Source organism: Fukomys damarensis, unplaced genomic scaffold (genome assembly GCF_012274545.1).
Source record: "Fukomys damarensis isolate Sample0158 unplaced genomic scaffold, DMR_v1.0_HiC HiC_scaffold_36, whole genome shotgun sequence".
In the NCBI taxonomy this organism is placed as follows: Eukaryota; Metazoa; Chordata; class Mammalia; order Rodentia; family Bathyergidae; genus Fukomys; species Fukomys damarensis.
The window spans coordinates 10,665,673-10,681,748 of record NW_022900948.1 but is presented as its reverse complement, the minus strand read 5'-3'; the positions used below and the strand labels follow the sequence as shown (position 1 = coordinate 10,681,748).

Sequence of the window (16,076 nt, the reverse complement as noted above, 5' to 3'; positions counted from 1 at the left end):
CAGGCCTGGGTTTCTTAGTTGACACTTTTTTTTTTTTATTACTGCTTCTGTTTCATTGCCTATTGCTGAGTAATTCAGGGTTTTTGTACCTTATTGGTTCAGTTTTGGTAATTCATATGTATCTAGAAATATATCCATTTTTTCTAGATTTTCTAGCTTATTGTAGTATAGATTTTTAAAGTAGTTACTAATAATCTTATGGAATGGGAGTGTCTTTAGTGATTTTGACTTTTTCATTTCTAATTGCACTAGTATGGGTCTTTTCCTTCTTTCTTTTGATAAGGTTGAATAGAGATTTGTCTTATTTTGTTTAGTCTTTTGATGAACCAGCTCTTTGATTGATTCTTTTTTTAAATTCTCAATTTCATTAATTTCTGCTCTGATCTTCATATTTTCCTTCTTTGTACTAGTTTTGCATTTAGATTGTTGTTGTTTTTCTAGGACCTCGAAGTGAATCATTAGGCTATTTGAACTCATATTATTTTTCTGATGTGGGCATTCACAGCTATAAACTTCCCTCTTAGGACTTCTTTCACTGTGTCCCATAAGTATGTTATGCTTGGAGTATCATTTGATCTAGGAACTAGTCATTTCTTTTGTAACCCATTTGTTGTTCAAGAGTATATTGTTTAATCTCCATGCATTTGCATAATTTCCTTGGTTTCTTTTGCCATTGATTTATAGTTTTGTGGCACTATGATCTGATAATATTTACAGGATAATTTTGATTATTTTTAATTTATTTACACTTGCTGTGTGGGCCAATATATAGTCTATTTTGGAGAAAGTCACCTATGCTGCTGAGAAGAATGTATATTCTGCTTTTGTTGAGTGAAACACTGTAGGTATCTATTAAGCTGGAAAGTTTGGTTCAACTCTGATACTTATTTGCTTTTTTGGGGTTTGTTTAATTGATCTGTCTATTTGTGACTGTGTGTATTGAGGTCTGCAGCTATGGTTGTATTTTTTTTATGTGTATCTGCTCATTTATGTCCAGTAGTGTTGTTTGAAGATGGGGTGCTGATATTTGGGGCACATATGTTTATAACTATTTTCACTTCCCATTAAATTGTTTCCTTAACCAATATGCAATGAATAACCTTCTTTACCTCTTCTGATTAGTTTTGCCTTAAAGTCCACTTTGTCTGTAAATAGGATTACTCCTAATTTTTTTCAGGCTATCATTGCATGACATACTATTTTCCGTCCTTTGCTTTTTAATATATGTTTTTCTTTTTTAATTAAATGTTTTTCTTCTATGTAGCATAGTGTTAGTTTTTGTTTTTTAATTGAATCTGTCATTGTGTCTTTTCATTAGGAAATTGAGACCATTCACATTGAAAGGTATTACTTACTCCTGTACTTGCATTATTTTCCTGTTGGTCCTTTTTTCTCCCCTTCTGCTTAACTGCTTACCCTACCTGATATATTCATTCTACTAGACTTTTGGGCATTATTGGCTTTATTTTGTCTTTCTGGGATATCTTTGAGAAATTTTTATAGAGCTGATTTGCTGATCATAAATTTCTTGAGGTTCTCTTTGTCATGGAAATACCTTATCTTTCCATCAATTTTGATACTGTTTTACAGGATACAGTGATCTAGGTTAGAAGCTTTACTTTTAGGGCTTGAGACCCTTCATTCCAGCAAGATCTCCTGGATTTTAAGGTTTGTTTTGAGAAGTCTGCTGTAATTCTAATGGTTTTATGTTTGTAAGTGATTCATTGCTTTTCTGTAACAGAAAGATTCTGTTGTTGTGTTGGACTTCGGGGAGTCTGACTATGATGTAGAGATATTCTTTTCTGATCATGGCTATTTGGTGTCCTATATGTGTCATCTACCCGGATGTTGTATTTTTTCTCACTACTTGCAAAGTCTTGTGCTAGGATTTCTATAAACATGCTCAGTATCTGTAACTTTGCCTGAGGGTGAAACTGAAAATCTAACTTGAAAAAAACCTGTATGGACCAAGAGTGAGTCACACATAGTGTTGTTGCATAGCGGACCCAAAGTGGTGACATTTCAGTCCTAGTGCTGGTTCCATCTGGACAGCATGTAGTACTTGTGTTAGTGCGTTAAAGCATTCATCGTTGTGTTTGTGTGTGTGGTTTTTTTTCCCCCTTTCTCAAATGACTACTGGTTAATCACACTCAGATATGGTGGGTGCAGCAATGGATTTCTTCTCCGCTCTATTCTGCCATGTGGAAGAAATCACTTTCAGAGTTAAACCCCATGCTTTTTTTTCTATTTACAATGAGTGTGCTTTTCGTTGAGGCCAGTGCTGCTGCCCTGGTCTGTTGTTTCTCTCCGGGGCTGCTGACCCTCTCTAGACTTACCTTGTGTTTGCAGAGGCAAGTCACCCGCCCCAGGAGCCAGGTTAGTATTCCAGTCCGCTTGCTTCCTTTCCTTGCATTTTCTTCAGATTCTCTAGTTTCTCTATAATTTCTAGTTTTCCTGTCAGATCTTTCGTAATTCCCAGACCTTTTCTTCTTTTTATCTTCATTGTTTTCCAGGAGGTATGAGTTCAAATCCTAGAAAGATTGTGATATGCTGCTGTATTCTGTGCTGCTATCTTCCTTCTCCTTTGCATTTTAAAACTTTAGCCATTCCATGGACACAAAAAATAGCATCTTAATTAGGATTTTGATTTGTATTTCATTAATGAGTAATATGGTTGAAAATTTTTCATATGCATGTTAGCCATCTCCATATTTTGTTTGGTGGTATGTCTGCTCAGATTTTTTTTTCATTTAAAAGCCAAGTTACCATTTACTGTTGAATTTTTGGACATTATTTTTTTCTATATTGTTAAAAAGTCCTCTGTGAGTCCTGTGATTTGCAAATATTTTCTTCCAGCCCATGGGTTGTTTTCATGATCTTAACAGTATTTTTTGCATATTGAAAGTTTTAAGTTTGGATAAAGTGTAGTTTATAAATTTTTTCTGGATTTTTGTCTGTGGTTTTTATATTTCTTTGTTTACCTAAGGTCACAAAGATTTTTCTGTTACAATCTAGAAATTTTATAATTTTACATTTTATATTTAGCCCTACAATATATTTTGAATTAATTTTTGAATCAAGTATGACAGGTTGAGATGCTGTTTTTTCTTTTTGAATATGGACATCCAATTCTTACAGCATTGTTTGCTGACAAGACTATCCTTTCTTGATAGAATTTCTTCAGTGACTTAAAAAAAATCAGTTGACTGTACTTGCATGGATCTATTTCTGTATTTTTCACTGTGTTCCTTTGATCTTTATATCTGTGCTTTTATCCATCCTATACTGTACTGATTGATATGACTTACAATAAGTCTTTTTTTTTAAACTATTTGAGAAAAATTTAGTAATATTCATCCATTGTTCATGGTCCATGGTCACACAGTTTGTGGTTAGTAGACAGAGATTGGAAATCAGAATATTGTACTTTATTCTAATACTATGCTATCTTCTCTTTTCAAGAAGCCTTGAAACAAGGTAGTGTAAGGTTTTCAACTTTTTTCTTATATTGTTTTTGCCTTATTCCTTTGCCTTCCTATATTTTAATTAATTAATTAATTAATTAATTTTTTTCCAGTACCCGGGATGAAACTCATGCTTGTGAGGCAGGTGTGGTGTCACTGAGCTAAATCCCCACCCTGCCTTCCTATATTTTAAAATCACATTGTCCACATCTTTGGAAAAAAGTCTGCTAAAGTTTTATTTGGGATTGCCTTGAACCTATAGACTAATCTGGGGAGAAATGACATCTTAATAATATTGAGTTTTCTAGTCTGTTACTGTAGTGCATCTCTTCATTTTTATAGGGTTTCTGTATTATTAAGCTCTTGCTGAGTAACAGATTACCCTAAATCTTAGTGCCAGGAAGGAACAAACATTTATTATGTTAAAATATCCAGGAATCTGGAAACAACTAAACTGGGCTTTTCTGGTTTGAGGTTTCTCATGAGGCTGCAATGAAAGTGTTGGCTGCAGTCGTCTCAGGGATTGTTTGGGCGAAGATCAACTTCCAAGCTCCTTTAACATGGCTATTGGTAGCCTCATGAGATGTGCTTCGAAGTTCACTCTTGAGCTATTCCATAGGGCTGCCTCCCAACATGGCAGCTAGCTTTCCTTAGAATGAGTGATTCAGGAGAGACTGAGAGAAAGACTGTGTACCATGGAAGCCAGACACATTTTATGATGTCATCTTGGAATTGATGTCCCATCGTGTCTGTAATAAAAGCAAGTAACTAAGTTCAGTTCACACTCAAGGGGAGAGGCTTACACAGTGACTGGCATATAGGAAGTGGAGATCATTGAGAGCTACCTTAGAGGCTACTTACCACATCTTCTTTGGTCTCTTTTGTACATTTCTTCATTTTCAGCATAGAAATTCTATGTTTTGTTAGGCTTATACCTACATTGTAACTTTTCCGAAGTTATTATGAATGGTACTTTCAAATTTTTCAATTTTAATTGTTGCTAATATGTAGAAATACGGTTGGTTTGTATGTATTGATTTTGTGTCCTGAAGTCTTGTTGAATTGTTTTATTAATTCTGTGTACACACTACTATGAACTTTGCATTTTTGTTTATAATCTATTTTGAAGATTAAATCATAATGGGTCACAAAGTTGTATATCATAGAGTTAATCGTTGCCTGGAGTTCAAAGTTTGTCAGCCAGGAATTTATCTCAGTGGTTCTACCACCTGCTTCGCAGGCACAAGGTCCAGAGTTTGATCCCTGGTACCAAAAACAAAAACAACAAACAAAAAACAACATCAAGCTTTATCAGTCCTAAATTTCTCTGTTTATTAACTTTAACACTGATTATATATATATATATTGAATTAATATAAAGGATTTACAAATAGTGGCTAACTGATAATTGCTTTTCATTTTTAGGCTTTAAAAAAATGGATTGAAGAAAGTTCTGCACTTAAATTTCTAAAACCTGGCATATTAACTGGACGTGGCAAAACAAGTAATAAAACAGGTACTTATATACATAGTCAATTAGATTTAGTGTAATATATGTAAATATGTAGTATATTCAGATTTTTTAAATGCTTCTGTCAGTCATATTTTAACCCAGAGATGCAAAATCAGTAAAATATTATACCTAAATATGGTGGTATGTGTATTAATATATGTCTTTACATTCATGAGTACAAGGAATTGGTTTATACAATTCAGCTGACAAAGCAGTCTGAGCTCTGCAGGGCAAGAAGTCAGGAAAGAAAGATCAGTAAGAGAATGGAAAGCACAAGTGTGAGCTGTTTGAAATCTCTGAGCTTAAGAAAAGCCTAAGCCTTCTTTTAAAAGCTTACCTGAATAGGTTAGGCCTGTCTTTTTTATTTAATTTAAACTTTTTTGATTTAACTGATTAGGGGTTTTAATCACAAATCAAAATCCCTTTAAGCAGTATTTAGAGGAATAACTGGAAACTGTAGCTCAGCCTAGTGCAGTTGATGCATCAGAAGGCCATCACATGTCAAGTATGGTGGAACATGCCTGTAATTTCAGCTACTGAGGAGGCTGAGGCAGGGGGATCACAATTTCAAGGCCAGCCTGGGAAATTTAGTGAGACCCTATTTCAAAAACAATTTTTTTTTGTTTCAAAATTTTGTTTTAAAAAGAGGCCATTGGGCCAGGGATTTAGCTCTAGCGGTTCGGTGGCCTGTCTTGCAAGCGCAAGGACCCGAGTTCAATCCCCGGCACCAAAAAAAAAATATATCTATATAAAAAGAGGCCATCGCATTGCTCAAACACTGTAGATCACACTAGTCTCTTTCCTTGTAGTAAACTACCTCTTCTCATATGTTTTGCAGGCAAGTCAAAGTTTTTTTCAATACTATTTGAGTGCTCCTCCCTTCTCAGATTCTCAAGTAACAAATGTAAGATTAACTGAAATTAGGAATATTCTGTTTCCATTGTATTGTTATTCTTTATTAAATTATAGATGTACAGCTCTTCTGTATATTATAGACTTTACAGTTAAAGTCTAAACAAACAATTCTGAAATCTGGCTAGGGTGGTTGAATTACGCTTAGGGGTTTGGGAGGCTCCCACGTCAGCCCCAATCCTGCCTTCCACGCGGCTGAGTTCCCCACACCTTAGAAATTATTTCATGAAGCATTTATGACCTGCCATGACAGGTCCTCACCGTGCTGCTCTTACTTAGTTTTATTTATACTTATCAACCCCTGCTGCTTTCCTGCCTTCCAGCCCTAGTCATCAGTCACACTTGCACTTCCCCCATATAGTCTCTGAACTTCATGAGTATAAACTGTAGATTCAGGTTTTTGAAAATGTGGCTTAGTGAGTGAAGTCCAGTACCATCTTAGTGTGGCTGGAATTCCCAGTTCTCTGAACTCTGACTCCACTGTTGAGTACAACCAGATTTTCAAGCTTTGTTATTCACCCACAGATGGGCACTCACAAAACGTTGTCTTCTTCACCCTTCCATCCAGCTTGTGCGTGGAACTTAATCTGGGCCAGGCATTGTGCCTCCCCATCTTCTGTAAACTGACAGAAATGCCTTTCCTCTGCATTCCTATAGCATCCATTTCCATCCCACTGAGCCACAGCTTCCTGCTCATGTCCTCCTTTCACAGAAGATGAGCTGGGATAGTGGGGTCTTTAACCATCATTTTCTTAGCTGACAAACTATAATCTATAATTGCTGAATAAGCATTTGACAATGAATAGATGCATCAAGATGATTTTGACTAAATTTATTTTCTGGGCTGTTCCTCTTCCTTTCACATTATGCTAATCTTACGTTTGTTAAACAAAAAAATTGTGAGCTTTTATAAAAAGCTACAAATGAATAAGCAAACATTTAGTTTGCTAAATCTGAATGCCCCCAAATTTCTATTTCTGTTGCCATCTTTTAGCTTCCTATTTGTGAAGAAACAGGTTATCTAATCTCTGTGCCTCATTTGCTTCATCTAGCAAATAGAAAAATAGTAATTGTATCTAGCTCATAGAGTTAATGTGAATACAACTTACCACAAGCTTTTGAATGACTCACTAAGAATAATTTTTCCATTTTTAAGTGGTTGAAAAAAGCAAAGTGTATTTCATGATATATGAATAGTATATGAAATTCTAATTTAAATATCTATAAAAAGTTTTGTTGGAAAACAGTTATGCTTATTCATTTATATATCATCTGTTAGCTTTCATGCTATAATGGGAGAGTTGCGTAGTTATGACAGTGTAATTCACAAAGCCTAAAATATCTACTACAAGCCTTCACAGAAAACATTTGCTAGCTTCTGGTTTAGAATAGTGCTTGGCACATGACGAATGCTCAACCTGCTAAATATTAGCTATTGGTCACATAAAGACCTTTTGCATGGTGTTTATGATTTGGTTCATTTGTTTGGTTTTGGTTTTAATGAGAATGCATGGGTTCAAAAGAAATGGAAGGTATGTATGCATTTTTAACAAAAAGAAATCTGGATCTGTATCTTCAACAAAGAGTTTTAAAGAAAATGCAAAATTAAAATTACTAATATACAGGAGTTGATTTTTTTTCCTCATTGAGTTTATTGGTACACTTTAGGTATACAGTACAGTTACATTCATCATTGGGATCTTGTACCTTTACATGACAGGTCTTGCTTCTCATTTTTTCCCCTTGTCCCTGAAGGAATTGATTTTTAAGAAACCTTCTAGGGGTCTTGCTGGTCCTGGGCACGGCCCCCCAGCTCCCGTCCCCACACCATGGCACTTGCTGTCTCTGAGGCCGAGGACTCTGCCGTGCCCCCTCCTGCCCCACATTGAGTATGTGTTTTAGGGACATCACTGGGTGCTGTGAGGCCCCAGGCAGCGGGGTCTAGAGCAGCTGCGCCTCTGGGCAGCCACAGATTGGGAGATGCTTCCAAGGTATTCACAAGAGACAGTGGGGGTAAAATAGGCTGAAAAGAACCCCCTAGAAATCACAGATACACAGACAGCTGCTGCTGAGGTGGACAGGCACAAACCCCACCTGTTTCCTGGGCTGCTCTGCCACAAGCAAAAGAGCCTTAAGCCATTGACAGAGGGTCAACAAATAGTCTCCCAGAACGCAGATGCTGTTTTGGCGGGGAGAAGCAGAAGCCAAATAAATCCCTTTGCCTCTGAGAGAGGGATAGTAAACCCACTCAATCCCATGACAAAGGTAAACATTCTTTATTTCTTGGAGGTTGGGGGTAGAATGAAATACCTTCATTTGGAGGACAGTAGAAATAATTTGATACTATTACTGGGGAAGGAGCAGAAAATCCTGCTGAAGACTGATCACTAATACATGAGGAAGAGAGCTGGGAGTACTAAAGGAGGCTCAGTACCTAGGTACTCTGTGAAACACTGAGGCTGGGATAGGACAACAAAGATTGTGGACAGTGGCAAACAGAATTACATGTTCTAAAATTTCTAGGAGATGACATTGCTAAGAGCTCACCCAGCTTGCTAGGCCAAGTTCTTTGTGACTTCCTTTGGCTGCATGCTGCATGGGAAGGACCTGGGAGAACCTGAAGCCACACAGTGGAGGCAGTGACCTTTGAGGATGTGGCTGTGAACTTCACCACAGAGGAGTGGGTTTTGCTGAATCCATCCCAAAAGAAGCTCTTCAGAGATGTGATGAGGGAAACTTTCAGGAACATGGCTGCTATAGGAAGAGCCTGGGATAACCAGGAAATTGAAGAAGAGTACAAAAGTCACTGGAGAAATCTAAGAAATGAAGAGGTAGAGAAATGCTATCAAAGTAAAGTTTGGAATCAATATGAAGAAATACTCCTTTGGACTCTAGATGCTAAAGTGGAGGTGAAACAAGCTGGTTTAAAACCATGTGAAAGCCTTGCTTGCAGAGATCCCCTGATTGGGTATTTGTCACTAAATGAGCCCATTATAACTCACACTGGACTGAAGACATACGAGTACTTGGGATTGGAAGAGAAGCTGTGCAGATGTGCATGGAAGAATCTGTGATTTCCAGTCCTTTCAGAAGCATGCAAGGACAAAGACTGTAGAGAAACCCTATGAATACGATCAGTGTGGGAAATCATACTCTGATCTCAATGAAAAGATCTCTGATTTCAGTGAAACAACCCACCTTAGAGAAACCTTTATATGTATGTAGGAAAAATTTGAAAGCCTCCAGCACACTTAATGATGTTCAGATCCATGAAAGAAATCATAATGGGGAGAAACCCTATGTATGTAAGCAATGTGGAAAAGCTTTCAGTAGGCATCAACATTGTAAACAACATAAAAGAATTCACACAGGGGAGAAGACCTATGTGTGTAAGCAATGTGGGAAAGCTTTTAGTATACAAGGTTATTATAAAATACATGAAAGAACTCACACTCAGCATTAATTTTATGTATGTAAGCAATGCGGGAAAGCTTTCAGCATTTGTGGTGTTTGCCAAGACACACACAGTGGGGAGAAACCATATGTATATAAGCAGTGTGGGAACGCTTTCAGTATACACATGTATTGTCAAATACATGAAAAATCTCATTGGGGAGAAGCTATGTATGTAAGCCCATTTTGAAAATCCTGTGAAAATATCTTATGTGGTAGAGTAGTACAATTACTTGTGTAGCAGTAATACAAAAAGCTTGAGGTACACACATTATTTGTTTTTCAGTAAATCTCTTAAATATCTGAATTATGGATATCTGTAGTGTTTAATATAAAAATATTGAGTTGACACATTTGTGTTTCTTTGAGCTTAATACACGTGTCTTAATTAAGCGTGGTGAATTAAAATGTATTTTTTTTTACTTTCAAGTAGAGTTAATATTTATGTAGTTTTTGTTTAGTCTTTACAATTTAGAGGTATAGGCCACTAAATTGTTAATTAGGATTTACCACTGTTTTTTTTTTTTCCTCATTTGAGTTTATTGGTACATTTTAGGTCTTTTAATTCTTTTGGAAAGATACACAGTAGAGGGATGGCTGGGTCAAATGGAACCTCTAATCTTAGTTCTTTGAGGTATCTCCATATTGATTTCCATGGTGGTTGCACCAGTCTGCCACTACTTTTGTTTTAAGTTTTTGGTGTGTATTCTGTATTCTGTATAACAAAAGACATTTTTGAATTTGCTATATTTTATATTAAGATGAATATTTTCAGAACTTGTGAACATGTTTTTGACAGTTGATTTGTTTTCACACAACTTGTACATAAGCATGTTGTTTTTCATATTGTGACAAGATATCTGCTTATATCCCAACATTATATATCATGTACATAACTTTTGCCTATTTTTCTTTCATATTAAAGCTAATATTATTATTTTTTAACAAGAAACTTTCTAAATATAAAACTGACTGCATTTGAATTTTTATGACCTTGAATTATAATTAATTCATAAACTTAGAAGAGTCTTTTTAAAAACTGGGATCCCATTGCCAGCTAGGTAAAGGAAGGTAATATTAACTTCTTCTGCTTGCCTAAGGTAGGCCTTCTCTGTGAAGAACAGAGATCATAAGGTGATTCAACCAATACTTAAATGTAGATGGGCCTATTGGCCCCTTTAAAATTTTGACTTTATGTGTGCATATTCTTTGAGCTACCATTTTGGGTGTTGCCATGATTGCATGAACTGGGTGATTACCACATCACACTATATTTGAATGATTTTAAATTTAGTTTCCAGGATCATAGGGTATTAGAAGGCAGTATAAGACTATCTTAGACAGGTCCTTTCCTCCAATTAACTCATTTAGGCTAGCACAAGTAGGGGAGCCAACTGCTAGGATGGTCGATTTCTGTAGAACCCAAGATCAGGAAGTGTACTTGGGCTTTTTGGACAGCTGCAACTGAGATTGTCGGAATCTTACACAACTATTTCACTTTTTTGGCCTTTACAGGTTGCTCTCTCTGCTTCTTTGTTCTTGCATTTCCCATACTTTCTAAATTTACTACCTGTCTCCAAATTTCAATTTGAGATTCCAAGAGGGAGATTGACTAAGTGTGGTGCAAGTGCTTATTTTTACCCAGTAGCTCTCACTGGGGGAATAAACTTTATGTAAATCTGATGCTGCAACAAACCCCAAGGACATAACACAATGAGTTATTGGTTGCTTACATCACAGTCCAGAAGTAGTTAAGTGAATATAGGCCTTTGCTCCATGACCCCCAGTGATTTACGGACTCCTAGTTTCTTCCTTGTTATAGCTCTGTCATCCCAGGGGTTTTCTGATCCTCTCCTGTATCCTTGTCTAGCCCACTGATAAGGAGTAAGAATATTATGGGGCGAGGTTTGGAAGAGACGTGTGTTATTTCTGCCTACCTATCATTAGTAAGAATTTAGTCCACAAAGTCCATCTGAAAGGCTGAGATTTATAATTTAGCTGTATCCCTAGGAACAGAAACAGGTTGTGAATAGAGGTAGGGTTGATTCTTTGATAGACTTAATATAACCTTATCTACCCTTGGTTTTACCCCTGAGAGTGTGGCAGGGAATGATTCTTAGAAAAGGCAGGGTCCTATTTGGGTCCTAGACTAAAATTCAAGGTCCACTTCTTCCACTTGTTAGCTTGTCAGTTTACCTCACCTCCAGAACCCAAGGCCCTTATTTATAAAGGAGAAGCATAACACTTGGCCCATTGACCTCTAACATGGCTTTGTGAAGTTCCACTGAGTAGCTGTGCACATGTTTTTGTCAGTTGTTAACTCTTATTCACATTTAAAGGAACTACTATGAGATGCTGATATTTTTGCAAAAAAGGTTAATATTTCAATATTTGCTTTGGAATGACAGGGCTGACGCCACACTACTAGTAAGTGCTAGAAATGAGATTTGAGCTCAGCCGGATTCCAGCTGTTAAAGGTCACTCTAAATATTTTATGTAAGACAGGAACAGGAAAGGATCCTAAGGTTATTAGAAGATTAGGATTGTAAAGCAGTTATCACAGTACCTAGTTTGTCATAAGCAATCCATAATTAGTAGCCAGATTTTCAAGGGGAAGTTTCTTTGTTTGGTGAGTCGTATAATACCTTCTTCCTCTTACACAGGAATGACCCTCCCAGCACAGAAATATGTATTGGATGCATTCCGAGCTAATGGAGATAATATTCTGATTGCCACCTCAGTTGCTGATGAAGGCATTGACATTGCTCAGTGCAATCTGGTTATCTTGTATGAGTATGTGGGCAATGTCATCAAAATGATCCAAACCAGAGGTGAGAAGCTTTGATGCCATTACAACATGGTCCCCATTTTGTATGGTTTGTTTGTCTGTCCTTTATCCTTACTGAGCCATGAATATGTGACCAGTGGCCCAAAAAGGTCAAGATTGGAGAGTTACAGTTTTGTCCACTAACTTACACCCTATTGTGATTCTTTTCATAGTGGTACTGCTTCCTTGCCCAGATTGACTCGTATCCAGCTTGGGTTAAGGCTTTGTTGGTCAGTGTATAGAAGTTTCAAAGTTATGGGGTTGGTGGCTTCCTCTTTTCCAGAAGAGATGCTCCTGAGTGCTTGTTTACTAAAGGATTAGAGTCTCATAACCAACCTCCCCCTCCTTTTCCTTTCTTTTTTTCATTATCTATTAGAATAGCTGCCATATTACTTTTCTTGAAAAGCAGCTCTCAGCATATAGTTTTCAATATAGAAAATCTAGCACTCACTTTGGCAGCACGTATACTGAAATTGGAACACTACAGAGAAGATTATCAGTATAGAAACTCTAGTTGTTTCCTATGTCACTTGATGTTAAAGAGTTTTCAAATTCCATTGTACCCACTTACCTTTCCAACCTGTTTCCCATTCTTTCCCTCTGTTCATTATCCAGTTAACCCAACAGATTTCATTTTTCTAGTTTAAAGAATTGCTCATTTGCTGCTACTCTTTTTTTGTGGCGGGGGGGTGTACTAGGGATCGAACTCGGGTCCTTGTGCTTGTCAAGAGGCAGGCCACCGAACCGCTGAGCCAAATCCCCAGCCCTGCTGCTACTCTTTATTTTGCTTCTCCCTGTGCCTTTATCTCACCTTACCTTAATTCCCTCCATGTTGTGAACATGTTTTCCCATTTGCCAAAAGATTCTTGAGGGAGGATCTATTTATGACTTATTGCAGATTGTTCACAGAGTCGTCATACTGAGGGTTCATGTTGGATTGCATTAAAACAGTGTTTTTGACAATATGGCTGTCTGATTACATTGCATCAAGAAAGCTAGCCTAAGGTGGGCTCCTCATTTGTCTTAATGTTTACCATGAGATGTATACCTGCCTTTGATGTACTCTTTAACAGTTTGACTTCCCTAGGAAGAAGGATTCATTGACTGTATTTGAATTTTAGGAATATCTCTTTCTTTTACCTGTTCTTCTATAGTATCAGAATTTTAAGTCAAAACCAAAAAATATTTATTTCCTACTAGGCAGAGGAAGAGCAAAAGGTAGTAAGTGTTATCTTCTGAGTAGCAATGCTGATGTAATTGAAAAAGAAAATATAAACTTACACAAAGAAAAAATGATGAATGACTCCATTTCAAGTCTTCAGACATGGGATGAAGTAACATTTCAAAAAAGAGTAAGTCTTTTCATCTGTGTTACTCTTTTAGGATCTGATCATAAAGAAAAAACAGGGAACATGAGCATGTTTGGTGTATTTTGGCATATTGTTTAGAATGTTATATTAGAACAGTAAGTTTATGTTTAAAGTTTTGTCCTATAGTGAATATTTTAAATTTATTGACTCTGTGTGTGAGTGTGTGTGTGTCTGTGGTGCTGGGGATTGAACCCAGGATTTTGTGTGTGTGTGTGTGTGTGTGTGTCTGTGTGTGTGTGTGTGTGTCTGTGTGTGTGTCTGTGGTGCTTGGGATTGAACCCAGGGCTTCACACATTAGATAAGCAATGTACTACTGAGCTATACAACTTTAGCTAAAATTAGTTTTTTAAGTGTTAATGAGATTCAAATATACTTTATTAGTGCTAATACCTGAAGTTCTGTTTTATATCTAAAGGGCAAACAGAGCTATATTTGCTATTAATTTGATAGCTCATGTTGAGGACCACACCTTGGTACTGTTAAGACATAGCTCTTCATCTCTTCTTCAAAGCTCTCTCTACTGCCAGAGAAAAGCTCCTAGGTCACAGGGCGGATTCTGGGATGTTGACTTGTAGGTATGGACCATAATGTGTATCTCAGAGTGGCATACCTGCTCCATAGTGACCTTAATTTTATTGTTATTTCTTCTGTGCCCAGAAGCATGAAATCAGATTGGATAAAGTCAAGAAACACAGCCACACATGTATACATACATGCTTTCCCACATTTTCCCCAAACCTTTTGCAGGGATTTTCATCTCAGAATCTCTGGAAGCCTCTCCAGGGCTGGAGAAGGGTTTTAACACTAGAATCAGTAATTCATTTCCCATTTTTGCCACTTACAGTGTAACTGCAGGCAGCTACTCTGTCTTTTAAATCATGTCCTTTGTAAAGTTGTGAAAATAATGTTTGTTTTTGAGACAGGATCTTGCTATGTAGTTCAGGCTGTCCTTGAGCTATGTACTCCAGGCTGGCCTCAAACTCAAGGCAATCCTTCTGCCTCAGCCTCCTAAGTGCTGGGATTACAGGTGTGTCCCACCATGCCTGGCAATAAAAATATTTTTTTAAAATTCACTGAGAAGTTGAGAGAATGATAAATATTCATTAATTAGCAAAGTACCTAGTATAAAATATGTATTGAAACATGAGAGTTGTTATTGGATAGAGGTATGAGGCATAGTCTAACTGCATTAAGATGAACCTTAAAACTCAGGAGACCAACTCCACAGTGTCTATGATTTTAAAAAGTGAAATCCCTAATTTAGAAAAAGTATTGAGAAGCAGTAATCTAAAGTTATACACTTCTGGACAAAATTAAAATTTTATGTCAGTGTTTACTCATTTTTAAAAGCATTTCTTCTTAAAGTTTTGAGATTAATATAGCTAAAACTTTGTCATTGGTTGACTTCATGATAGCAGCCATTCTTTCTAGAGTGTGAGGCGGAATCTCAGTTTTGTTTTCATTTGCATCTCTTGAATGACCAGTGATGTTGAACAGTTTGCACATGTTTATTTGCTATTTCTACTTCTTTGAGAAATGTCTGTTCATTTCAGATGCCCATTTGTGGACTGGGTCTTTAAATTTGGGAGGTCTGATTCTTTTAAGTTCTTCATACATTCTAGATAATAGACCTTTGTCTGAGGAAGAGCTGGTGAAAACTTTTTCCCACATTGTGAGTTGTCTCTTCGCATTATTTATTGTTTCTCTTGCTGTGAAGAAGCTTTTTAATAAGGAGAGACCCCACTTGTTGTTTGATTGTGCTAGTTCATGGGCAACTGAGGTTTTGTTCATAAAATCTTTTCCTACACCAATGTCTTCAAGAGTTCTACCTAACCTCTTTTACAGCTGTTTAGTGTTTCTGTTTTAATATTTAGATTTTCCACATTTTTAGTGAGAATTGCAGGGTGATCTTTAGCTTTTCTCTTAATTTTACTGATAGGGTTTTCTTTTCACTGTGGAATATCTTCATTTTGTAGAATATAGGGATGCTACCAATGAAAGGTTTGAAACCATATTGAATTTGTATAACCACAGCATAATTTTTATCTTTTCTATTGAATGACAGGATGCTTAGACACTCATGAGACAGAAGCAGTACAGGATAATCTGTTAAGGAAGATGGAGGCTGAACCAAATGGAGACATTCTTTTGTGGCGCACACACTAGGTTAAGGAGTAGGCTGAGGAGCAATATCTGTTGAATTAGGCTCTTGAGTAACATTTGGGGTTTGCCTAACATACAAAGATAGTACATGGGCAGAGATGGTAAAGAACGAGAGGCAGTCTAGAGTGAGTACACCAGGCGTCACTGATAGCTGGTAATTCTGTGGCAGCTGGGAGCCTGGAGTCTTGGTGACATTCCTGTCTTATAATAGATGACCACTATCCCAGCAGTTCTGTTTAAAAAGGAAAGCTTGCTTTCAAAGGTGAGACTCACAGTCCAGGGATTTAGCTCAGTGGTTCCGCTGCCTGCCTTGCAATCTCAGGGTCTGAGTTTGATCCCCAGTACAGAAAAAAAAAAAAAAAAAAAAAAAAAAC

At 36.9% G+C, this 16,076-nt stretch overlaps 2 protein-coding genes across 3 annotated transcripts in view; both read left to right on the top strand.

Annotated features, from left to right (window-relative positions):
* Ddx58 (DExD/H-box helicase 58) overlaps positions 1 to 16,076 on the top strand; it is a 59,744-nt gene that overhangs the window by 36,606 nt on the left and 7,062 nt on the right. For both annotated transcript variants that reach the window (XM_033759053.1, XM_033759052.1), the window contains exons 14-16: positions 4,890 to 4,980; positions 12,006 to 12,173; positions 13,370 to 13,521. In XM_033759053.1, the coding sequence (XP_033614944.1) occupies positions 4,890 to 4,980; positions 12,006 to 12,173; positions 13,370 to 13,521 (411 nt within the window). The remainder of the gene's footprint in view (positions 1 to 4,889; positions 4,981 to 12,005; positions 12,174 to 13,369; positions 13,522 to 16,076) is intronic.
* Positions 7,396 to 9,341, top strand: LOC117284326 (zinc finger protein 627-like). The gene is made up of 2 exons (XM_033759065.1): positions 7,396 to 7,421; positions 8,513 to 9,341. The coding sequence occupies exons 1-2, from the start codon at positions 7,396 to 7,398 to the stop codon at positions 8,961 to 8,963; spliced, it is 477 nt and encodes a 158-aa protein (XP_033614956.1). The 3' UTR covers positions 8,964 to 9,341.

Bases quoted from the DNA above. Each gene is read 5' to 3' on its own strand.
- LOC117284326 (XM_033759065.1), top strand. From the start codon at position 7,396: ATGCATGGGTTCAAAAGAAATGGAAG. The intron at 7,422-8,512 runs GTATGTATGCAT...GAGAACCTGAAG, and splicing joins GGGTTCAAAAGAAATGGAAG to CCACACAGTGGAGGCAGTGA.